The 24,639-nt window shown below is 43.3% G+C and overlaps 1 protein-coding gene across 1 annotated transcript; it reads right to left on the bottom strand.

Moving 5' to 3' along the window:
- Positions 1-821: 821 nt before the first annotated feature.
- On the bottom strand, positions 822-23,110 carry TMIE (transmembrane inner ear). The gene is made up of 5 exons (XM_050336777.1): positions 23,012-23,110; positions 14,761-14,878; positions 4,506-4,655; positions 3,186-3,737; positions 822-947 (listed from the first exon to the last, which is right to left on the bottom strand). Exons 1-4 carry the CDS (start codon positions 23,108-23,110, stop codon positions 3,631-3,633), a joined length of 474 nt encoding a protein of 157 aa, XP_050192734.1. The 3' UTR covers positions 822-947; positions 3,186-3,630.
- Between the last annotated feature and the right edge of the window lie 1,529 nt (positions 23,111-24,639).

Below are 24,639 nucleotides of genomic sequence, written 5' to 3'. Positions count from 1 at the left end.
AGGGCAAAGAGGCATCTGAGAAGGAAGGAAAACTTCCACCCGAGTCTCCCAACCACCTGTGAGAAACCACTCAGAGAACTCCACTCCTGGGGTTTGAGCATCCAGAAATTCCCTAATCCCTCAAATCCATGCAATTCCTGTTTAGGAGGTGAGGAGTGCCAGGAAATCTCGATCAAAGCCCTGAAGGTCCTCAGGGAGCACAAATTTGAGGTGAGCCTTGTCCTCCTGGCACTTCAGAGCTTCCCCTCTGTGCCTTTCCAGGTTGCTCCAAAGCCCTGATCCTCATTCCAGGCGCAGTTTGGTTCCAACTCTTGCTCCCACGGAGCTCTGAACTTTAATTGTGAGATAAAAGTTTCCTTGGGTGGATCAAAAACCAGCCACTTGGTCTTCCAAAAGGGAGTCAATCCGTATCCAATGGCACTCAACAGCTGGAGCACATGGACAGCCCTGTCCTGCCTGCTCCCAGCTCTCCTCCCACAGCAATTTGTCCTCCCAAAAAAGTGCCAGCCCCGCCTTCCAGCGAGGTCACTTCTTCTTTGCTGGGGCCTTGGCATTCCCAGCAGCCTTCCCGTTGCTTTTGCTGCCTCCTCCTGCCTTTCCTGCTTCCCCTTCTTTCTTCCCACCACCTTCTTTCTTGTCACTTGTGTCCTTTCCCCCCTTTTCTCCTTTTCCCCCCTTTTCTTCTTTCCCCCCCTTTTCTCCTTTCCCTCCTTTTTCTTCTTTTCCCCCCTTTTCTTCTTTTCCTCCTTTTTCTCCTTTTCCTCCCTTTTCTCCCTTTTCTCCTTCTTTCTTTTTGGCCCCATCCTTCCCTTCTTTCTTCCCTTCTTTCTCCTCCTTCTCCCCCTCCTTCTTCTTGGTGCCCTTGGATCCATCTTTCTTCCCCTGAGCCGTGTCCACTTTTCCAGACACGGTGGGAACTTCTTCCTTCTTTTCCTCTGTAGGCTGAGCTGTTGGAAGGATGGAGAGAGGAAAAAAAAAAAAAAGAAAACAGGAAAGGAGTTAATTTGGGTTGAAAACAGCTGGGAAAAGCTCAAAATTCCTGCTCCCTGCTTGGGACAAATCTTGGGCAAAGGGAAAATATTCTGCTGGGGCTTTTTTCCTCCTGCTTGCTCACTGATGGGCAGCTTTTCATGTCTTTGGTTCCAGAAGGTAAGGGGATAAATAATAATCATTTCAAGGGCTGATTTGTGGATTTATTGAAGGAAATGGCTCCTCTTGGTAGGAACTGATCCATGGATGTTAAAACACAGTCCATGAACACTTCCCAGGAACGACTGGGAGTTGTCTCCTTCCACAAGGAGGAACAGAAACATCTCTTATGCAATTCAGGACAAACCTCGGATTTGGGTTTTTATGGGGCTTTTCTAAAATTATTTCTCTGTCTGTGGGCTGTGTCTCCTTTAACTGGATATTAGGAAGGAATTCTTTATTATAAAGGTGGGCAGGCCCTGGCACAGGTCGCCCAGAGAAGCTGTGGCTGCCCCTGGATCCCTGGAAGTGTCCAAGGCCAGGCTGGAGCAACCTGGGCTGGTGGAAGGTGTCCCTGCCCATGGCAGGGGGTGGCACTGCATGATCTTTCAGGTCCCTTCCAACCCAAAGCATTCCATAATTGTGCAATTCCATGGTTTATTTTACATTTACCAGAAATATCCCTTTAATATGGACATTAAAATGAAGTGCCACCCTCTGAGCTTGGGAACTGGCAATTCCTTTGTCCAAATGGGAGGAGAACAACACAGACCCTTCCTTACAATCCCAGGGGAAATCCTGGCACCTCATGTTAAAAAAAAAAAAAAAAAAAAAAAGGGAGAGAGGGAGGGGAAAAAAAAAAAGGAACCAACCCAGCCCATTTTCTGCTTTCTGGATAAATGTGACAGAAACCAGGTGAACTCCCAAAATATCAGCTGGAGCAGCCTCAGAGTGCAATACTTGGAGATCTCCCAGGACCTGGACAGTAAATCTGCACCCAGAGCAAAGGCCAAGTCCTGCTTGTTCTTCTCCCCCAGGCTGGGAGACAGAGCACAAACAAATCAATTTTATATCCCAGTTTATCCACTTGACCCCCTAAAAGGCCATTTAATTTACTCCCAGTAGAAGGGCTTGTCCTGTCTGGCACTCCAAAAAAGTTCAGGGAGAGCCAGCTGGCACCTCAAATATTCCATTCTAAGAGATGTGAAGTGTTGAGGGGGGGAAATAATGCCAAGAAAAGGAGAATATTTCAGCACTGTGATAGATCCGTGACTGATGGCATCTGACATCACTCGCTGAGTGAATCCTTTGGAGCCTCCTGAGTTGGAGACACACAGGAATTTTTAAGGCACAGTTTCCCCCTCTCCCACTTCAGCACCCCCCCTGCCCTGAAAGGAATCACATCCACTTTTATTTTCCACCTTGGATACAGGGATGACAGTCTGGACAAATAGTGCTGGCACAGTCTAACCCCCCATCTATCTCCACAGATAAAACACTTATGGACAGGTGATTCCCATTCCAGGACCAGTTCCCTCAGGGCAATTTGGGGAGATTTAGATCTGCCAAGTCCAAGAGGACCAGGAACTCGGTGAGTTATTATCAAATAGCAGCAGCCACTCAGCAGCACGTTATCCATCAACCTCCTACCCTGGCACCAGGACCATAATCCTGGAATTCCCAAAGGGTGGCCAAGCATTTCACTGGAGAAAAGGTCTTTCAGGGAGGATTCGTGGTGCAGCTGATTCCCAAGAAATTGATTTCTTGGGCTCATTTTTTTCAGGAGCTCCTGCTGCAATGATTCACCCTCGTCTCATTAAATCCACACCCAATATCCAGCCCTTGGATGGAGCACATGGATGTGTCTGTGGGATGGAAAGGTCAACATTTCTCAGCATTCTGGGGTGAAACAGCCATTTTGCTGCCCAAAAAACCCTTTCTGCCTCTTCTGGATGTTCTTATCCTTAATTTATTGGTTTTCCAGAAGTAACAGCTCGGCAGGAAGAGGATGGGGCAGCAAGCGAGGGAATTTGGATTCCTGCTCTTTACAGGCATGTTCCTTCCCAGCCCCTGGGATCTGCTGAGACCTGGTCTTCAAGGACTCAGAATTTGGACTTTTTTGGGCAGTGAACCAAAGGATACTTCGATTTCCTGCCCCAAATGTGGGCATTTTCCACGTGGGATTGCTCGGACGGGTAAGACTGAACCAACCACACCTTCGGGTGACCTTGGACTTTAAAGCAGGTTAAATTCAAGTGGCCAGTCGGGTTCTGCTCCAGAGAGGGGTCTGAGCATCCTCAGTTCGTGGTCAGATGTCAGGACACCTCTGAAATCCTGAGCTTTGGGCAAGTTCCTACTGGCAAACTCTTTTAGTTGTGCATTTTGCTGGTGTAGGACTAAACTGCTGCAGTTGTTTCATCTGCCTCTTCCCACGATCCAGGGACTGAAACATCCCATTTTTGAACGAAGGAAACTTGCAGTTTTTAGGAAGCAGCAGGTCACAGGGTTTGCAGAGACACAGGGAAGAGAGGAAAATAAAGGTCCTAAAACCGGAGAAAACAGAGGCCAAATGCAGAAAGGAGAAGCAGAAAGTCCAAGGGCTGATGGATCCCAGCGGGAAAGAGAAGCCACAGACAGACAGGCAGGCAGGAAGGCAGATCCCTAATTTCCTTGCAGGGCCATTTCATCCTCTTCTTTCAGCACAGGCAGGGAGTTGAGAGGTCTGGGCTGGACATGACCAGAGAGAGTAAGGAGAGTTTCAGTAGAGCCTGTGGCACAGAACCAGGAGAGGAGAGTGAGAGCAACAGAGAGCACAGACAGCAACACTCCTGCTCAGCCCAGCAGGGAAAACCATCCATGTGGAACTCCAACAACTCCTTTCTTTTTTTTTTTTTTTTTTTTCCTGCTGGTACCCCCTAAAACCCAAGGGCTGGCCCTTAAAATTAATCAGCCCCCATGGAAAACTGAAAGATGGAATTCCTTGTTGCACTCTACAGCTCCCTGAAAGGAGGGAGGAGGAAGGAGGTCGGGCTCTTCTCACGGGAAAACAACAGGTAGGACAAAGGGAAACTGTCCTGAGTTGCACCAGGGGAGGTTCAGGTTGGATATTGGGAAAAAATTCTTTGCTGGAAGAGGAGTTAAACATTGGAACAGGCTGCCAAGGGAGGTGGTGGAGTTCCCATCCCTGGAAATGTTCAGAAAACAAGTGGCTGTGGCACTTCAAACTACGGGTTAAAGGTGGGGTTCGGCCAAAAGTTGGACTGGATGATCTTGGAGGTCTTTTCCAAGATTTTTATGCTTTCCAAGGGCTTGGACCAATGGAGAAGGTCCTTTTCATCTAAATACCTGTGTCTGCTGCCCCAAATGCAGCAGGTTCAGGGTGATCTTAATGCTGGGAGAGGGTTTACCTTCAGATAGGACGGGTTTAAAGGTGGCACTGAGGTCACCCACAGTGACCCCCACCACGGGAGGACCCTCTCAGGAGCGAACCCCGGAGCAGGAGGAGGGTGTGGGGAGGGTGTGGGCAGGGCAGGTACCTCCAGGGATCTCTGTGAGCTCGTTGAGGGGCGGCACAGTGTCCAGCTTGTCCGCGTAGTTCTTGGCCGCCTGGCGCTGGGCGTAACGCGCCTCGATCTCCTTCCTGGTGCGCGGGATCCGGCACTTGAAGATGCAGCACAGGGTGATGACTGGGAAGGGAGATGGGGAAATGAGCCCGTGGATTAGTCAGGGCGGTCCTTTGACCTGAAAGCCGGAGGAGAACTCTCCGAGGCTTTCTTTTGGCCGAAAGCCCTCGATTAGTGACGGTGCGAGCACCAAAATCATCCCCAGAGCACCCCCTGAACTGCAGAGGGGTCACAGCCTCATCCTCTCACCTCAGGATGATTTTGGGGCACTTGCTCAGCTCTTACACCCACTCCCAAAACTGCCCCTTCACCTTCACCCCACCCCCTGACCCGCTGTGAGACCCCAGCCCCAGGAGCTGCTGGCCCAGGGGCTCAGCCAGGAGTTGAATATTTAGAGTTTTTATATATATATATATAGGAGTTTAATATCTAGATTGAGAGTTTATATATAGAGAGAGAATTTAATATCTAGATAGAGAGTTTATAGATATACATATATATGTTTAATATCTAGATAGAGAGTTTTTATATATATATAGGAGTTTAATATCTAGATAGAGAGTTTATATATATAGGAGTTTAATATCTAGATATAGTTTTTATATATATATGAGGAGTTTAATATCTAGATATAGTTTTTATATATATATGAGGAGTTTAATATCTAGATAGAGAGTTTTTATATATATATGAAGAGTTTAATATCTAGATAGAGGGTTTATAGATATATGTGAGTTTAATATCTAGATATACAGTTTATATATATATATGAGTTTAATATCTAGAGAGTTTTATATATATATGAGGAGTTTAATATCTAGATATACAGTTTATATATAGGAGTTTAATATCTAGATAGAGAGTTTATATATATAGGGCAGTTTAATATCTAGATAGTTTATATATATAGGAGTTTAATATCTAGATAGAGAGTTTATATATATAGGAGTTTAATATCTAGGTAGAGAGCTTATATATATATATATTAGTTTAATATAGAGAGTTTTTATATAGGAGTTTAATATCTAGAGTTTATATATATATATAGGAGTTTAATATCTAGATGGAGAGTTTATATATACATATAGGAATTTAATATCTAGACATAGAGTTTATTTTTATATATATATATGTGAATTTAATATCTAGATATATCCTGAATACTTTTAGATGACATCAGAGAATAAGCCACAGGTTTGTTGCCAAGGGTTTTCTTAATTAATTGAGGGGAGCAAATAAGGGGACTTGGGCCAAGAAATCGGGTTTGCTGTGGAGGTGCTGCAGTGGAATCACACTGGAATTTAGGGAAAAGTTCAGTCCTAAAGGTGCTAAAAAGCTGTATTAAAATGGATATAAGGTGGATTTTAAGGCTGCAGGGCACAGCAGGAGAAACCCTCATTTCAGGAGGGAGTTCCTGGAGCCGTTTCCATCAGTGCTGGGGGACGGGGTCACACTGTGTGAGCCACGGAAAAGAAAGGATTCCCAGCTGAGCTGTGGGAAAGGACTGATGGTCCTTCCCACCAAAACCAGTGGAAAGCATTGTCTGAACCATTTCTGCCACTGGTGTTGCTGAGCCTCAGCACCAACAAGGACAATTCATCCTCTCTTTGGCCCTAACAGGGACGCAGGGACACCTCCCACTAGCCCAGGTTGCTCCAGCCTGGCCTTGGACACTCCCAGGGATCCAAAGGCAGCCACAGCTTCTCTGGGAAATCCATTCCAGCCCCTCCCAGCCAAGAATTCCTTCCCAATATCCCATCTAGCCCTGCCCTCTGGCTTCAAAGTCATATTCCCCCTTGTCCTGTCCTCCCATCCCTTGTCCCCAGTCCCTCTCCAGCTCTCCTGGAGCCCCTTTAGGCCCTGGGAGGGGCTCTCAGGTCTCCCTGGATCCTTCTCTTCTCCAGGGGAACATTCCCAGCTCTCCCAGCCTGTCAAAACCAATCCCTTTCCCGAAATTTGGTGCCCAAAAATCCCAGTTTGCAGTGGAGGTGCTGGGGTGGAATCACACTCGGGGCCACCTGAATGTTCCCACTGGGGCTGAGAACAACATGGAGTTGGAATAATCTGGGATTGGGAAGCAATCAAGGATCTTTTATCCTTGTTCTTCCAGGAGGGTCAGGAACAACCTGAGGGGAATTGAGCATTTCCTTGTCTTACAGAAGGAAAGGGAAGAACCCAGATGGAATGATGGAATTGTGGCAGGGATGGTGTTTAAGGTCCCTTCCCACCCAACCATTCCATGATTCCATGAAGGTGTATCCATCCCTAAATAACTGCATGGAAAACCCATGAAAACATCAAGGTTTAAAATATTTATATTTTCATGTAAATATATATTTATATTATGTATGTATTTATATTCCAGATGCTGTTTAATCTAAATATAGTTTATATACACTATAATATAAATATATATTCATATAGTATATATAAAATATAATATTAAATTACATATATAATTGAATAGAATATAAAAACTATAATATAAAATAAAGTGTATCTATAATAATATAATTAAATTAATATAAATAAAATATATAAAAATATAATATAATATAGTATGTAAAATAATAATTATATTTTACTAAAAACACTCCTGGTTTCCCCTCTGTCAAAACACAGAAAGCAGCAGAAGAAACATCCTGAGAGACAAACTGTACTGGAGAAATGTTCCATTCTCTCCATTTTCTCAGCTCTTCTGTATTAATAATCCATGAGTTTATCCTAATCAGCACAATTTATCCTAAACTGCACAATTAAAACACACTTTTTTCCCCTTTCTTTTAATACCACCTGAAGATTTTTTGTCTGTTTGGCTTCCACAAATCACTTTTTTCACCTCTTTTTTTTTTTTCCCTCCCCCCTTTTCTGGTGCCACCAAATACAGGGTTGAAAATTCAGGCCCCTCCTTCCAAAAGAACATTTCTGGTTTAAATGAAGCAGTCAGGGCTGATCCTGTACGGGATGTTCTCTTTCCACACTTGAAATTTGGAGCTGACAAGGGATCAAATCGTTGCTCCCCTGCCAGGCTGAGCCTGGGAAATGTCATTTTCCAGGAGGGAAAACAGAATACTTGGTGCTGCTTTCTTAAAAGAGTCGATTTTTTTTGCTCTCTGTGACGATAAAAGAGTTATTTATATTTATATTTATACATGTGATATATTTTTGTGCTTTGTTAGATATTTAATATAATATATAATAATATATTTAATATGTTTTCCCTGACTTGGAAAATAAGGAAGAGGCTTGTTCTTTTCTGGATTTTAGCCCATTTTCATTATTTTCACACTTTTCACTATTTTATATGTCCCTAATAATCAAATCCAAAATTATTCAGTCTGGAAAAGCTGAGAAATAACCCCCCCCCCCCAAAAAAAATCTACCAGCAACAGAGCAAATGTTAACCCTGATTTTCCACCACAAAGATCAAGATGTTTGGGATGAAATCAGGGCTTTGTCTTTACTCCCACTGGGAGAAACTAAAATATTTGGCTTCCTAATTGAGGTGAATTAAAAGCACACTCGAAAATCCAAGGAAAAGAGGTGGGTGGGATGTAAATGAAACATCCACCTGGCCCCTTCTCCTGCTCAAAACTCACTGTAGGGAACTCATCCCAGCAGCAGTAACACGGCACATTTAAACCAGGAAACTTTTAAACTCGGGAAAAACAGGACAGGGACAACTGGGAGGTGGGAAAGACTCGGCATTCCCAGAAATTCAAGGGAAATTGGCTGCAATCCACAGCAGGTTTGTCCCCCTCTGAAAGCTGCAGCAAATCCAGGCTGCCAACGAAGCTGTTAATGAACATTTAGCAAAAGAAGCCTGAGCTGCTGGGAGTTAATTAGCAATAATAATGCAATTAATGCTGATTTATTCCCTGGGTTAAGGGCAGCCCCTGTTTAAAGATTTTGGGAGAAGCAAAGCCTGGAGAGTTGGTGCTCGAGGAGCTGGTTGAGAGGGCACGGAATGACAGGATAAGAGGGAATGGTTTGAACTGACATGGAATAGGTGGGATACTGGGAAGGAATTCCTGGCTGGGAGGGTGGGGAGGGACTGGAATGGATTTCCCAGAGAAGCTGTGGCTGCCCCTGGATCCCTGGGAGTGTCCAAGGCCAGGCTGGAGCAACGTGGGGTAAGTGGAAGGTGTCCCTGCTTGGAGCTGCACGACCCTTAAGGTCTCTTCCAACCCAAACCATTCCATGATTCATTGAGATTCCTTCCATTTTTTATTTTTTAAAGTTATTTCAAAAAATTTTAGCTTTTTGAACACAGGCTTCAAATCTGTGCCAGTGAAGCCTCCAGGGTTTCCTGGGCCATATTCCAAGGCAACATTTTCCCTCCCAATGAAATGCCATCAAGCAAAGGCATCCCAGGAAAACTGGCCCGGCCACGGCCCTCGTGTGGTGCTGCTGCTGCCCCAAGGAGGAGCAGCTGGAAGTTGGGGTGGGATGGGAGGAGCAGCTGGAAGTTGGGATGGGGTGAGTGGCTGGAAGTTGGGATGGGGTGAGTGGCTGGAAGTTGGGATGGGATGGGATGGGAGGAGCAGCTGGAAGTTGGGATGGGATGGGATGGGCTGAGCAGCTGGAAGTTGTCCCTCAGCCTCCATCTCACGGCATCTTCTGCCAACTCAGCTTCAAGGGGAGAGGCTTTGAAGGTGCAGATCAAACAGGAGCCAGGAAGAGCGAAGGAAAAGCTGCATTTTCTGCCCCCAGCCCCACCTGGGATAGTGGGAGGTGTCCCTGTCTTTGTCCCTTTTGAGATGCATTCTCAGAACCCTCCTCAATCCTGTTTTTTATCCCATTCTATTGCTCTTCTTCCCATGAAACGCTAATCCTTGGATTAATGTTCTCATTTCCTAGAAAGAAATAAAACCCAGGAGCCAAAGAAGGGGGAGACTGCAATCCCAGTATTTGTACCAAACATGTTTTTAGGTTTATCCACCTCTGGAAAATGCCCTGAGGACACCCTGGAATAACTCCTGGCAGGGGTCAGGGCTGCTCCAGGGTTTGCTCAGCAGCTCCACACGGGATGTTTTGCTACTGGCTGGGCAGGAGGCTCTGTCCCCACTTTCCAGCCTCTTCCCACATCCCAGATCCTTGTGTTTAATTTCTTCCTGAGGGAGAATTCCTCGTGCTCCTGGATTGAACCCCCCCTTTCTGCAGGGAGAGGGGAGCAGGGTGTGGCAGTGTGGAATCACCGCCCCAACTCTCCTTGGGATCCCCCTGCTCTTCATTCCCAGGCTCTGCCCTTGCCTTTCTCCACTAAACTAAAAATATCCTTTGTATTTTTTTCCCATCTTTTCTTCTGGAATTCCTTCAATCCAGTGGCCTTTTGATCTTCTTCCCTAATGAGCTGAACCGAGTGGGTTCAGTGAGAGTCTGGAAGACCTTTGCTTTCTCCAGGCACTCAGCACAGGGGAGCAATTAATTTATTTTTTTGGCCTTATTTTCCCCTCCAGACCTTTGTTTTCCAGGGATTTGTTTCCACACAAATATCAGGCTCGGCCCTCTCACCACAACAAATGTCTCCTTAGGGAATTTACAGTCGAGGAAATGTTTTAAAGAAGCAAACCTGGAGCATCCAGGCAAATCCAGGGCACTTGAGGCCACAGGTCAGCTCCTATTTCTGTGTTATTAATAAGTTAATAAATTCATGAATTCATTAATATCTTTATTTATCCAAAGCAAACCCTAATTACCCCACTTATTCTTTCATCTGGCCATTCCAGATGTCTCCCCTGAAGGCCTCTCAGGGCAGATTGAGAGGAATCATGGCAGAAAAAAAAATCTATATTGGATGTTTTATCCGGCAATTTGAGCTATTAATTAACCCAGAATTAATTAAATTAAAGAATTTATTAATTAATTTTAAAAGCTCCTGATGGCTTATACTTTCTGTCTCCTTCTGGGGGTCTTTTATGCAAGAAGTTCCTAGGCTGGAGCTCTCCCAACCTTTTATCCACAGCATCCCAATTAAAAGCTGGGAGCAGGACTGGGATGCATTTTTGAGGTGAAAAATGGGACTTTTTAGGGAATAAATCCCCGGTTTTGGGGTGGAATCCAACGTTTCTACGGGGAATTTTGGGGATATTTGGGGATTTGGGTGGGTTTGGAGGTATTTTGGGGGGATTTGGGGGGAATTTGATGGGGCTTTGGATGGATTTTAGGGGGCATTTTAGGGGGCTTTGGGTGGATTTGGGGGGAATTTGGTGGCTTTTTGTGGGCTTTGGGGCTATTTCAATGGGATTTGCAGGGATCTGAATGGATTTTGTGGGAATTTTGGAATATTTGGGGTATTCTGATGGGATTTGGGGGAATTTGGGAGGATTTGGGGATGATTTTTGGGGTTGGGTGTATTTTGCATGTCTTTTGGCTGGATTTGATGGAATTTGGGATTTTTTTGGAGGTGGTTTTTTAAGTTTGGGAATACTGGGAGGACTTGGGAAAATTCTGGGATACTTTGGGAGATTTGGGGGTACTTTAGGTGTATTTTACATGTATTTGGGTGTATTTTGGTGAAATCATTGGCTATTTTAGTAGGATATGGGGCTGTTTTGATGGAATCTGGGGATTTTAGTGGGGAATTTTGAAGGTTTTTGGGCCATCTTTGAACACTGCGGGATATGGGGCTTTTTTAATGGAATTTGCGGGTTTTAGTGGGGAATTTTAAACAGTTTCCCATCCATAATTAATTGGTAGAAAAAGATGCTGGTCCCTCCATTCATTTACACCAGCTGAGAAACAGGAATATGGGCTCCTGTTTTCCCTGCCCTGGGGATCTCCAAAACCCCTCTTGCTTGGTGTTAACTGGATATTTTGGGAGGTGGTGGCTTGTTCCGGGAATGGAAAAGAATTTGGGATCGCAGATGGTTTTCCTGCCTTTTTATGATGTGCTGGTGCCACCTGGTGGGAGGCGCTGAGAGCAAGAGTTGGAAACCTCACTCGGATCCGAGATCTATTTCTATTTTTATATATTTATCTTCTCTAAATCTTCGGGTTTGTGCACTCATTTTATTAGCTAGAAATTATTATTTATAAAATATTATATATAAACAACATTTTAAGGCCCACAAGAATGTTCATGATACCAGAACGGCTTTCTATTATTCCAATTTATTTCTAAATTTACTATTGAAATTTTAGAGATCTTTATTGTTTATTCGTATTTTATTATCGTTTATTTTACTGTGGGTTTTTTGTTGTTTTATTTTGTTTTTTTTTTTTTTTTCTTTGTATTTATAGATTTATTTCATTTACTTTTTTGGTGATTTTGTTTTGCTTTTCATTTAAAAGATTTATTCTTGAATATCCTGACTAGATTTATTCTATTCAATTTTTATTTTTAGTGGGCTTTTGTTTTTTATTTATATATCTATTTAATTTAGGTTTTGTCCTTTTTTCTTTTTCATGTATATTTCATTTATTTTTTATTTTTTTGGTGACTTTCTTTTGCTTTTTTTTATAGATTTATTTTATTTGGGGTTTTTGTGAGTGTTTTGCTTTTTATTTATATATTTACTTAATTTAGTTTTAGTGGATTTTTTTGCTTTTTATTTAAATAGTTAATCCATTTGTTATTTTTTAGTGATTTTCGTTTGCTTTTTATATATGGATTTATTTTATTTATTTCCTTTATTTTTAGTGGGTGTTTTGCTTTTTATTTATATATTAATTTTCCCCCTTTTTTGGTGGGTTTTGTTGCTTTTTATTTATATACTTATTTATTTTTTATTTTTAGTGATTTTCTTTTGCTTTTTATGTATAGATTTATTTTCTTTTTTATTTTTAGTGGAGTTTTTTGCTTTTAATTTATTTAATTAATTTTTTATGTTTAGTGTTTTTTATTTGTATATTAATTTTTTATTTTTAGTGCTTTTTTTGCTTCTTTCATTTATATATTTATTTTTAGTAATTTTTTTCTGTTTTTATTTTTAGTGAGGGTTTCTTACTTTCTACGTACATATTTACTTTTTATTTTTTATTTTTAGTGCTTTTTGCTTTTCACTTCTAGATTTATTTTATTTTTTTATTTTAGCGTTTTTTCCTTCTCATTTATAGTTTTATTTCTAGTGATTTTTTACTTTTTCATTTATATATTTATTTTTAATGATTTTTTTTGCCATTTACATATATTTACTTTATTCATTTTTTATCTTCAGCAATTTTTCTCAGGTGAGAAACGACCACACAGCTCAGTTATTTTAATTCACTGCACCTTGGATGATAGAGGATTAATTGTTAATTAATTTAATTGTGATTAATTCATTGCTGTTGTCCCCAGATTCCCCCTGTGTTGGCAGCAAAGCCTTAAACTGACTTTATTTCATGTTGAGATGCACTAAATCTATTTATCACCGAGTTTCAGCCCAACAAAACCCTCACAAATCTCCTACAAACACTTTCCTCCTCCTCCTCCAATAATAAATATATTTTAGGACTCTGATAATGTTGATTCTGTTGAACTCCCTGTGAATTAGTGGGAACTCAACCCTTAAAATAGATATTAATTTATTAAATCACACAAAACTATTTGTTTCCTTGTCCAAACACAGAACCTGAAAATTATTTTAGTTCCCAATTTTAGATTTTAGTTCCCAATTCGCTGCTTTCAGGATTTTAAACAATCAGGCTGTAACTTCCTTTCTATGGTGTTCACAACACATTTAATTTTCGGAGTCAGGGCTTGGACTCTGATTTTTGTGGGTTCCTTCCCGCTCAGGATATTTTATGATTTTTAGGAATCAGTTTTTATGAGTGTTTGCTGTGATTTTAGCAATCAATTTTTCGTGGATTTGAGGTGGTCTTTGATCTCCAGATTGATGGGATTTACATTCAGAGATTGGAAACTGGTTTTGTTCCTGTTTCCAAACAGGAAAAGGAGGAGGGTCAAAGGAATTCTAGAGGAGTTTGGAAGAAATTAATTACTTAACACACTCTGGAAAGGTCTGGAGAGCAACAAAAAAAAAATGGGAAAGAAATGGATTTATCACGTTTGTCTCGTATCAAACTGATGGAATTTTGCTGTGTGAAGTTTGGGTGGTTCAAGGAGAGAGCAGAAGGTCCTTCCTTTGGATTTTGGTGAGGTCGTGAGGTGGCCTGAGGGATATTCCCATAAGGAAATTCATGAGAGGGGGTTGCAAGGCACAGAGAACCTGGTTTAGACTCTTCCCAGAGAGGGAAGCCCTAAAAAAAGCAGGTTTAGAAATCCTGAAAACCCAAAAAAGGAGGTTTAATAGTCCCAGAAGCCCTAAAAAAAAGCAGGTTTAGAAGCCTTGAAAACCCTAAAAAGGGAGGTTTAAAAGCCCTAAAAAAGGAGGTTTAAAAGCCCTAAAAAAGGAGGTTTAGAAGCCCTGAAAAAGGAGGCTTAAAAGCCCTGAAAAAGGAGGCTTAAAAGCCCTGAAAAAGGAGGTTTAAAAGCCCTAAAAAGGAGGTTTAAAAGCCCTAAAAAAAGGAGGTTTAGAAGCCCTGAAAAAGGAGGTTTAAAAACCCTGAAAAAGGAGGTTTAAAAGCCCTAAAAAAAGGAGGTTTAGAAGCCCTGAAAAAGGAGGTTTAAAAGCCATAAAAAAAGGAGGTTTACAGTCCTAGAAGCCCTAAAAAAAGCAAGTCTCAAAGTCCTGAAAGCCCTAAAAAAGGAGGTCTGAATTCCTTGGTACCCAGAACCTGCTCCAGGAAGGTGTCCCTGCTCCAGGAAGGTGTCCCTGCTCCAGGAAGGTGTCCCTGCTCCTGGAAGGTGTCCCTGCTCCAGGAAGTTGTCCCTGCTCCTGGAAGTGGCATGGAACTAAAAGCTCTTTGAGTTCCCTTCCGAGCCAAACCATTCCATGATTCCCTGTGGAACAGGACGGAGGTGGAAGGGATGGTAACTGGGATGTGACCGTGACTGCAGATCTGCTGGGACTTGGGACAGCCCCACTGGAGGGCACAGATGGACACAGGGCAGGATTTGGGCTGGATCCAGCGTGGATTTGGACATGGAATATCCATTCCCATGGAATGTCTTCTCCTGTGGGACACCACTGGTTGGTCAGTGTGTTATGAGACGAATCCCTGCTGGTGGTTCCCTCACCACCCCCCTTGCCTCTCCCGCTCCACAATCCCCTCATGGACATCCCTGGGAGCCCTCCAGGAGCAAATCCTCCTTTTTTGGGGTGGGATGGGATCGAGGACTTACTGACTGCCAGGACGAAGAGGGCAAAGATGCCGACCACCTGCCAGAGCCTGAGCCCCCAGATGACCACGGTCTCCGAAGTCACGGGGTCCGGCTTCTTCTTGGGGGGTTCCGTGGTGGCCTGGGGGGAGAGAGGGACAGAAGGGACACGGCCCTGGCTCTGCAGGGGCCGAGAGCTCGGCACGGGGGGCACCTCGGGGGGGCGGCTCCCCAACAGTCCCTGAGGACCAGGAGGGGGTTGTGGGCAGAGATTTGTCTGGTTTAAAAATTGTTATTGGTGGTTTTCGGCATCACCAAGCAGATGGTTTTGGTGTTCTTGAGGTTCCCAGTTTTTTTCAGAAGAGCTCATTTATTTGGCTTAGGAGGGAATTTCTTGGATTTTTTTTTCCTTATATTTTTTCTTATATTTTTCTTATATATTTTCTTATATTTTTTCTTATTTTTTCTTATATTATTTTTTGTTATATTATTTTTTTCTTATATTTTTCTTATATTTTTCTTACATTTTTTCTTACATTTTTTCCTATATTTTTCCTTACATTTTTTCTTATATTATTTTTCTTATATTATTTTTTCTTATATTATTTTTTCTTATATTATTCTTTCTTATATTATTTTTTCTTATATTATTTTTTCTTACATTATTTTTCTTATATTATTTTTCTTATTTTTTTCTTACATTATTTTTTCTTACATTATTTTTTCTTACATTATTTTTCTTACATTATTTTTCTTATATTATTTTTCCTTATATTATTTTTCCTTATATTATTTTTCCTTATATTATTTTTCCTTATATTATTTTTCCTTATATTATTTTTCCTTATATTATTTTTTCGTATATTATTTTTTACATTTTTTCTTATATTATTTTTCTTATATTATTTTTCCTTATATTACTTTTTCTCTTTTTTCTTATATTTTATTTTTCTCCTTTTTTCTTTTTATTTTGTCTCTTTTTTCTTATTTTTTCCCTTATTTTTTGCTTATGCTTTTTCTTACGTTTTACACATTTTCTTATATTTTCCTATCATCTTTCTGATCTTTTTCTTATATAATATATTTTTATATTATTTTCTTATATATTATATTTTTACCTATTTTTCTTATATATTTCTTATATTTTTTCTGATTATTTCTTATATTTTTCTACATACTTTATATTTTTCTAATTTTTATATGTTTCCTATATTTTTACATATTTTCTTATATTTCTTATATTTTTACATATTTTTCCTATATATTTCTTATATCTTTTACATATTTTTCCTATATATTTCTTATATTTTTACATATTTTTCCTATATATTTCTTATATTTTTACCTATTTTTCCTATATATTTCTTATATTTTTACCTATTTTTCCTATATATTTCTTATATTTTTACATATTTTTTCTTATACATTTCTTATTTTTTAACATATTTTTCTTATATATTTCTTATTTTTACATATTTTCCTATATATTTCTTATATTTTTTACATATTTTTCCTATATATTTCTTATATCTTTTACATATTTTTCTTATATATTTCTTATATTTTTTTACATATTTTTCTTATACATCTTATATTTTTTACATATTTTTCCTATATATTTCTTATATTTTTTACATATTTTTCCTATATATTCTTCTATTTTTTACATATTTTTCCTATATATTTCTTATTTTTTACATATTTTTCCTATATATTTCTTTTTTTTACATATTTTTCTTATATATTTCTTATATTTTTAACATATTTTTCTTATACATCTTATATTTTTTTACATATTTTTCCTATATATTTCTTATTTTTTTTACATATTTTTCTTATATATTTCTTATATTTCTACATATTTTTCTTATACATTTCTTATTTTTTTAACATATTTTCCTTATACATTTCTTATAATTTTTTCTTTTATGTTTCTTATGTATTTTATTTTTTCCCTCAGATTTTTCCCTCAGATTTTTCCCTCGGATTTTTCTTTGTATATTATTCCTTGCATATTATTTCTTCCATATTATTCCTTATATTCCTGACCATAAAAGGTTTTTAAAATCAGGCTTCCAAGTAAAATGGGGGGTGTTTCATTTGCTTCTCCACCGGTGCCACTGTGCTGGTTCCTGCCCTGGGGGGGTGGGAGAAGGAGGGAAGGAGGGAAAGGCCCAAACGTTGGGATCCAGCTGCTCCCAAAAGTCAGGGAATTGAGAGGGACACCTTCCACCAGCCCAGGGTGCTCCAACCTGGCCTTGGACACTTCCAGGGATCCAGGGGCAGCCACAGCTTCTCTGGAAAATCCATTCCAGCCCCTCCCCACCCTCCCAGCCAGGAATTCCTTCCCAATCTCCCATCTAACCCTGTTCTTTGGCAGTGGGAAGCCATTCCCCGTGTCCTGTTGCTCCTGGGCCTTGTAAAAAGTTGATAAAAGCTGAAAACACTTCATTTCTAAAAAAAAACCCTCCTCAACATGTGATTCCCTGCTGTGCCCTTCCTGTCCCAGCCCATCCCAGTGCTCTTCAGCCCGGCTGTAAATGGATATCCCGGAGTGAATCCGAGCTGGAGCTGCTCTCCAATTACTTCTCTCCGTGCAGCACAAACCACATTTCAGTCTCTTCCTAATGCAGGATGGTTCCTGCAGCGTCTGGAGTGCTTTGTCTCCCGGGGGATCCTGCTCACAATCCATCTGTGTGCACGGGACTGGCTGAGCCTGCCCCTCCCCAGCGCTCCTGGCTGCTTGGAATTCAGCCGGCATTGGAATTTGGGGCGTCTCCCTTTCCCCACTGCACAGGGACTGGATCAAAAAGCAGAATTGCTCCTAAGGGAGAAAAGGAAGGGTGGTCAGAGCGGGGAGATCTTGGAGGGGCACCTGGGAGGACCATAGAGGGAGGAGTTTGTGGGATCTGACACCAAAAGTTCTCCCTTTTAACCTGGAGGATTTATTTTGACTTGTTCAGCAACGAAGAGGTGGAATTGGAGAAGCTGCAGTGGACAAAGCCCTGGGAGGAGGGACCAGGGCACAGTTTCAGGGTCAGAAAATTCTGTCTAGTTAATGCCTTGACCCCAGAGATCTAAATTTCCTTCCTGCCTTGGATCAGCTTTCCTCACTCCTGATCCCAGCATGGGTTGCCCTCTAGGCAAGCCTCAATCTGACCCACGGCAGACACCTCACTTTTATTTATTTTGGTGAGTTTGGGGAGCTCAGCTATCCAAGGGATGGGTCTTTCCTTCCAGACTTGTCTCTGATGGACAACTGGGAAAGGGAGAGAGGAACTGGAATGTGATGCCCGGGGAGGTGGGGAGTCCCCATCCCTGGAAGTGCTCAGGGTGGTTTAGCTGAGGTGGTGGTGTTTGGTCAGAGGTTGGACATGAAGATCTTGGAGGCCTTTTCCAAATTTAATCATTCTGTGTAGTAGGAATTCCTTTGATAGTTAAATATTCTCCAGTCTGAAGGAATGATGAGAACTCTTGGAGTAGTAAAAGGTTGGGAATGAAACCAGATGGGAAGGGATGTGCTGACATGGGATCCACAGCAATTGTGGGGCAACAGTAGGGCAGTCTGAGACTCTGGATCACTCTGGAAGCAGGATGGAGAATGATTGGAGGACTTGCTACCAGATTATGGATAATTTTGAAGGAATTACCATGTCTGGTCCTCTTTGCTTTTGGAGGTGACACAGTGAGGGGGGAACAAAACCCCATCCTAGTGGAAGGAATTTTAGGAGCTTCAAGAACTTGGAAGTGCTGGTTTGTGCTTGGAAATCAAATGTCAAGACTTGGAGCTGTTGATTGGTGCCTGGGGAATAAATATCAGGGTTTGGAGTCACTGACCTGTGCTCCGTGATAAACGTCAGGAGAATGGAATGATTGGATTGGGATAGAGGGATAAGGTGTGAGGAAGGGAAATGAAACTGGGACAAGGGGATTCTTATGCAGGGAAAGGAAAAAAAAACACCCAGAATTCCATGAAAGAGGATGGAATGTGGTCCAGAAGTGAAGGATGGAGGGAAAAACTCCCTAGAGTTCCATCAGAGGGGATGGAATGTGGTCCAGAACTGGAAAATGGAGGGAAAACCCCCCAGAGTTCCATCAAGTCTGTTGGAATGTGGTCCAGAAATGGAAAAAATACCCAGAGTTCCATCAAAGGGGATGGAATGTGGTCCAGACCTGGAAAATGGAGAGAAAATCCCCCCAGAATTCCATCAAAGGGGATGGAATGTGGTCCATAAGTGGAATATGGACATTGCTTTATCCATACAAAGCAGTGGCACTGAACAAAAGAATTCCAGAGGGCTGGAAGGAGGAAGGAGAGAAATCTTCTCCAGAGGATATCAGGCTTCAGGGAGTCATCCTTAGATGGAGGAACTGTTGGGAACACGGAAAATTCAGGAAAGAAGCAGCACTGGCAGCTCTCAGGGGATCATTCAACAGGGAAAGGCTTTTGAAGGCAAGAAAATGGGAATGTACCAAAGGAAAAGATGCAAACACACCTGGGAGCAACCTCAGTGCAACGTTGCCACCAGAGTTCCATAGGGATGGGACTGCAGGAAGAACTGGGAAGGAGCAGAAAGGAATAACCAGCAAGCTCTGGGCTAAAAATGTTGGGGTTTAAATGTGTTTGTAGAGGAGAGAAAATGATGGCTGAGGAGCCTGAACTGAAATGCAGAGGAGGTAAAAATGATGTAGGGTTGGGGAATATTCCAGGTGATGTTCAGGGAAGTCCCTGCACTCTCTGGAACATGGCACAGCGCCCAAAATTAGGTTAGATCCAGGTTTTAGGGAAGGGGAACCGACTCCAGGGAGAAATAGTGAGGCAACCTGGGCTGGTGGAAGGTTGGAATGGGATGAGCTTTAAGGTCCTTTCAACCCAAACCATCTTGGGTTTCCCTGAGGAAACTTCTCTAGAGCTGGTAATAAATCATAAATAAATGATTATTTCAGGGATTCTGAGCAGAGCCTTCAGTGTCAAGCTCAGATTTGGGTGCCCAGTTTCTGGAGTCCCAAATTAGAGCAAATAAATCCTGCCCTTGAGACCAACTCTGTGCTTGATCTCTGGGATCAGGAGCAGGGAAGAGGATTTTTGGGGTGTCCCAGGGATCCAGTGGCTCCCTGGCAGGGGTTGGGGGGTTGTTACTACCCCGAATTGGAGTATTTTGATATCCTGGTCTTTCTTCTGCTTCTCCAAGTGCCCAAAAAGGGCTGGGGGGTGAAAAAAAACCTCCTCCATAAGGAGCTGGATCTGGCACTGGAAACTCAGGGCTGCAAAACATCTCCTAAATCCCAAACCATTCAGTCATTCCAAGGCAAGTTGCATTTTTTTTTAGGTCAGAACGGTTTGACACCGGTTCTTCTAACTCCAAAAATAATTAAAAATATCCTTATTGCTCTCTTCTGATTCATTCCAGGCAGGTGGGACCTGTCAGTGGTGGTGCTGGGGGGGAAGCAGAGGGATCATTCCCAGTGGGAAAGGAGGGAGTTGTTGGACTCAGGAGTTTTATTTGAGCAGCAGAGAAGAAAAATAGTAAAAGGCATCACTTTTTGAGGTTTTTTTTGTAATGTCCCCTCTAATTAGGCTTGATTGGTGTTGCTGTTTCCCTGAGCAAGGGCTGGGCTCTGAAAAAATGAGCAATATTTATCCCTGATTGCATTTGGTTCCACATCCCAAAGGCACGGATGGAGCTTTAAATAAACCCAGAAATGTTCTCTCCCTGCCTTTCCTCCTCAGCAGGAGATGGAGAATCTGGCCATGGATATCCATCCACCAGGGAAAAATGTATCTGCTGAGGGCACCCAAGCCCTGGCACAGTCCAAATGCAACACTGGAAATGCAGGAATGATCCCAGAATCCCTGAGGTTGGAAAGACCTCCAGGAATCCCCGAGTCCAAAGGGGGAATTCTAATAAATAATTGATCTGGGTGTCCTTCCCAGGTCAATAAAATGGGATGGTGTATTTAGGGGGAAAAAAAAAAAGTCATAATGAGTGAATTTAAGTGGGATGAATTGCAGATGGAATCATGGAATGGTTGGGTTTGGAAGGGACCTGAAGGATCATCCCAAACCATCCTGGGATTCTCTCAGCTCTGATTTTCAGCTCTGGGATTTTCAGCTCTGGCCCCAAAGAGGGATGAACAGAAGAAGTGATGAGGGTTATCTTGACCTTTAGAAGAGGAAATTTCTGTTCTAGAGGTGCTGTAAATGTGGATTTCCCTCCCTCCCTGTTTCCAGGGAGGTTTCCAGAGCATCCCTTGGGCACGTTGGAGGCGAGCAGGGATGTTACAACCTGCTGCCTGTGGGAGCTCCCTGCTTCCCAAAAAGCATCATTTATCCTAGCAGGAATGTTTGGCAAGGTGGAAAGCTGAGGAGTTGTGCCAGTGCCCCAGGAATTTCATGGAATGGGTCGTGTTTTCTGGGAGCAGTCCCAGGAAAGGGGGAGAAAAAGGCAAAGCCACCTCCTCTCCTCTCCCTCTCCCTTCCCTCTCTCTCTCCCTCTCCTCAGTTTTCCTGGTGCCAGAGCTTTGGTGTGATGCTGGAAAAGGGCCTTTTCCCAAAATTCCAGGTGTTTATTTAGCAGCTGACAATGTCTGAGCACATGGATGAGTTTGAAAGGCCTGGATGTGGGTAGGTTTGGATGGGATATTGGGAAGGAATTCCTGGCTGGGAGGATTGGGAGGGACTGGAATGGATTTCCCAGAGAAGCTGTGGCTGCCTCTGGATCCCTGGGAGTGTCCAAGGCCAGGTTGGAGCATCCTGGGCTAGTGGGAGGTGTCCCTGGGCTGGAACTGGGTCTTTAAGGTCCCTCCCATCCCAAACCACCCCAGGATTCCATGATTTTATTTCCAAATTCCCCCAGTGCCAGGAGAAGTTCCTAACCCTTGCACAGCTCAACTTCCACCCCAGGGGACTGAGAATTCCCCCAGGAGGTCTCTGAGAGCTTTTTGCCAATGCAATTAAATTCAATATTCAGAGGCTTTTATTGCCCCTTCTCTCCCAGCTGGAAATGAATTTGCAAAACAACTCGAACACCATTAAAAAAACCAAACAAACACATTTTCTGCTTACTTTACTTCTCCTTTTTGGGTTGTTTGTTTGTTTGTTTTTTTAGCTGAGGGAAATGTTTTGATGTCCAGCCCCTTTGACCTTCTCTGTTTGCTCTGCTGGGCTGGCTTAGCACAAAATTGAATTATTCAGGACAACCCAATTATCTCATTATTGAAAGTAAAAAAAAAAAAAAAAAAAAAAGCCCTTGCAGGAGCCTCAGATGAAGAAAGTCTGGTTTAATAAAGCAGAGCCTAAACTGACACCTGGTTTATAACAATTCTGACGTTCCTCTTTGTTTGGCTTTTGGCACGAGGACAGTTCCTGTAAAACGTGTGCCTGGGATGCAAGGAAAGGGAACGTCCTGGTGGGTGGATGCTGTGTCTGCACGGGCTCAGTGGAGCATGTTTTGGGAAATGTGCTCTGTCAGAGAAAGTTCTGCCTGGCTTGTCACCTTGAGAGAGGCTGAACAGCTCGGGAAAACTGGGAATTATGTTTTCAGCAGCCCGGTCTGTGAGTTTGGAAAGGAGTTTTAGGTCCCTGCCTCCCTTGCTGAGGGTCTTATGGCCCAGTTAAAGAGGGATCTGTCTGAAAATCTTGAATTAATTCGCTTTACAGCGAGACAGGCAGGGACCTGCAGGAGGGTTGGGCAGTGGTTGGACCCCCCAGCTGCAAAACTGTTGGCAGCTGTAATTCTGGAGGGCAGTTTTTCCAAGCAGGAATTTTCCCTTCTGGCAGGCCTTGTGAAGCTGCTTTTCCCTCCATCCCAGCCTTTCCAGAGGGAGCTGGGGCCGTGGGAGTGCACAGTCATCCTCAGGGAAAAGCTCTGGAGCTGAGCTGGGGCAGGAATGTCACCTCCAGAGTTCATCTTCGTGCCGAGCCAGGGGGAATGAGGGAGGGAAGAAGAAGGAAAACGCCCCCAAACCTTTCCCTTGGGCAGGTGCATCCAGGGATGGCATCACCGGGATCATTCCTGGTCTTTCCCAGCTCCCCCCGAATCCCTGACAGGTGACACTTGTTGGAGCTGGGCTAAAAAACGCTGTGCTGTGGCTTCAACCCTTTAAAAGCTCCTTCTTCCCAGTTTTTTTTTTTTTGGAGGGGGGGGCCTGCAGGAAGCAACAAGAACCTCCAAACCCCTTGGGGCCACTTTAACTCCCCCTGCCGCCCATCCTGCTTGGAAAACCCCCATTCCCGGCCCATCCCGACCCCCGGGAAAGCCGCTCCTCTCCTTACCTCGATCAGCTGAGCCACGGCAGCCCCGGAGCAGGACAGGAGGAGGGCGGAGGATCCCAGCCAGGACGGAGGATGCTGCAGGGCTGCATCCCACGCCATCTTCTCCTTTTCCCGGGATTTCTCCGGCTGAGCCCGAGGCAGGGCAAGCTCAGGAATCAGGGCAGGCAGCTCGGAGCAGCCCTCAGCATTTCCCAGCGGCAGCTCGGGGCTGTCCCAGCCCTCTTTTCCTTCCTGCCTCTCTATCCCAGCAGCCGCGGAGCCGACGCCGGGCAGTCGTTAATTAATTAATTAGCCCGGTGTCACTTACAGAGCTCGGCTGCTCCTCAGGCCAGGCTTGGAGAGGGGGAGATGCAGGAGAAAAGGAGAGCTGGGAGCTCTCCCTGCCCACCCAGAGGAAGGAAATGCACCATTAAAACCCCGATTTTCCTCTTTTTTTATGTATTTCTGAACAGCTGCCTGAGTGACTCCAGCTCTGGTGCCCTTGCTTTGCTCCTGGTTTGGTGAGGGAATTCTCTGTCCTTAATAAAAAAAGAGGGATGAAAGCCAAGCTGATGCATCAGCAGCATCAGAGCTCCCCCATCCCAGGGGTACTGGAGATGAGTGGTGGAGATCTGGAGATTTTAAAAGCATCTTTCGCTCCTGAAGGATCTTGGAATCCCCAATCTCACCTGGACTTCGTGGAATCAAAGATTCCCAGAGTGGGTTGGGTTGGAAGGGACCTTAAAGATCATCCAGTTCCAACCCCCCTGGACACCTTCCACCAGCCCAGGTTGCTCCAGCCTGGCCTTGGATGCTTCCAGGGATCCAGGGGCAGCCACAGCTTCTCTGGGAAAAAAATCCATTCCAGTCCTTCACCCCCCTCCCAGCCAAGAATTCCTTCCCAATATCCCACCTAATCCCACTCTCCTTTGGTTTAAACTTGATCTCTGAAGGTATCTGGGAAGAGGATTGTGGGATTCTTTACTGGGAGAAACCTGGGATTTCAGGGAAGAAAATAAGCACCGAGATCCAGGAGGATCAAATCACTTCTGCTACTGTGCTCCAGCAATTTTAGGGAACCAAGCACAATTCCAGGAGAAAAAAAAACCAGCTCCTTAGGAAATGAATATTTTAGAAGCTCAAATGGACTGTCCAGCTTTGAGCTTTGCGTTTCTGATTGGATTGGGAAGATCAGAGGAGGGGGGAATGATGCCAGTGATGCTTTGGAGGACTCACAGCGGGGCTGAGAGTTGAGATAGTGGGAATTTGCCTGGAAAACAGGTACAGGAATCGCGGAGCAGTGGACAGGGAAGGCAAACAACATCGGCAAACAACAGGCGGTGGCAGCACCGAGACAGCGAATTCCACATCTGCTCCCAAGCTGAGCAGCTCGGTCCTTCCTTCCCGCTGAAAATCCAATCTGGGAGCTCCAAGATCCCAAGGATTGGCTCACCCAGCTGGTTTGAATGCTTTGCAGCTGAATTCCTTAAAGAAATGAGGCTTTTGGATAGCCTTCTCTTGCCTTTCTCCTCCTCCCTCCACCTCCCTTTCCCTCCCCTGGAATTCTAAAATTTGATGTTTCAGTTCAGCTCCGTTGGGATAAAGCTCTGGGAGAGATGAAGGAAATGTTGTGTATTTAATTTCTTAAA

The sequence above is a fragment of the Myiozetetes cayanensis genome, unplaced genomic scaffold (assembly GCF_022539395.1).
Source record: "Myiozetetes cayanensis isolate MyiCay16 unplaced genomic scaffold, myiCay2020 scf1, whole genome shotgun sequence".
NCBI lineage: Eukaryota > Metazoa > Chordata > Aves > Passeriformes > Tyrannidae > Myiozetetes > Myiozetetes cayanensis.
Note: the sequence above shows the minus strand (reverse complement) of the source record. Positions and strands in the feature narration are given on the sequence as shown.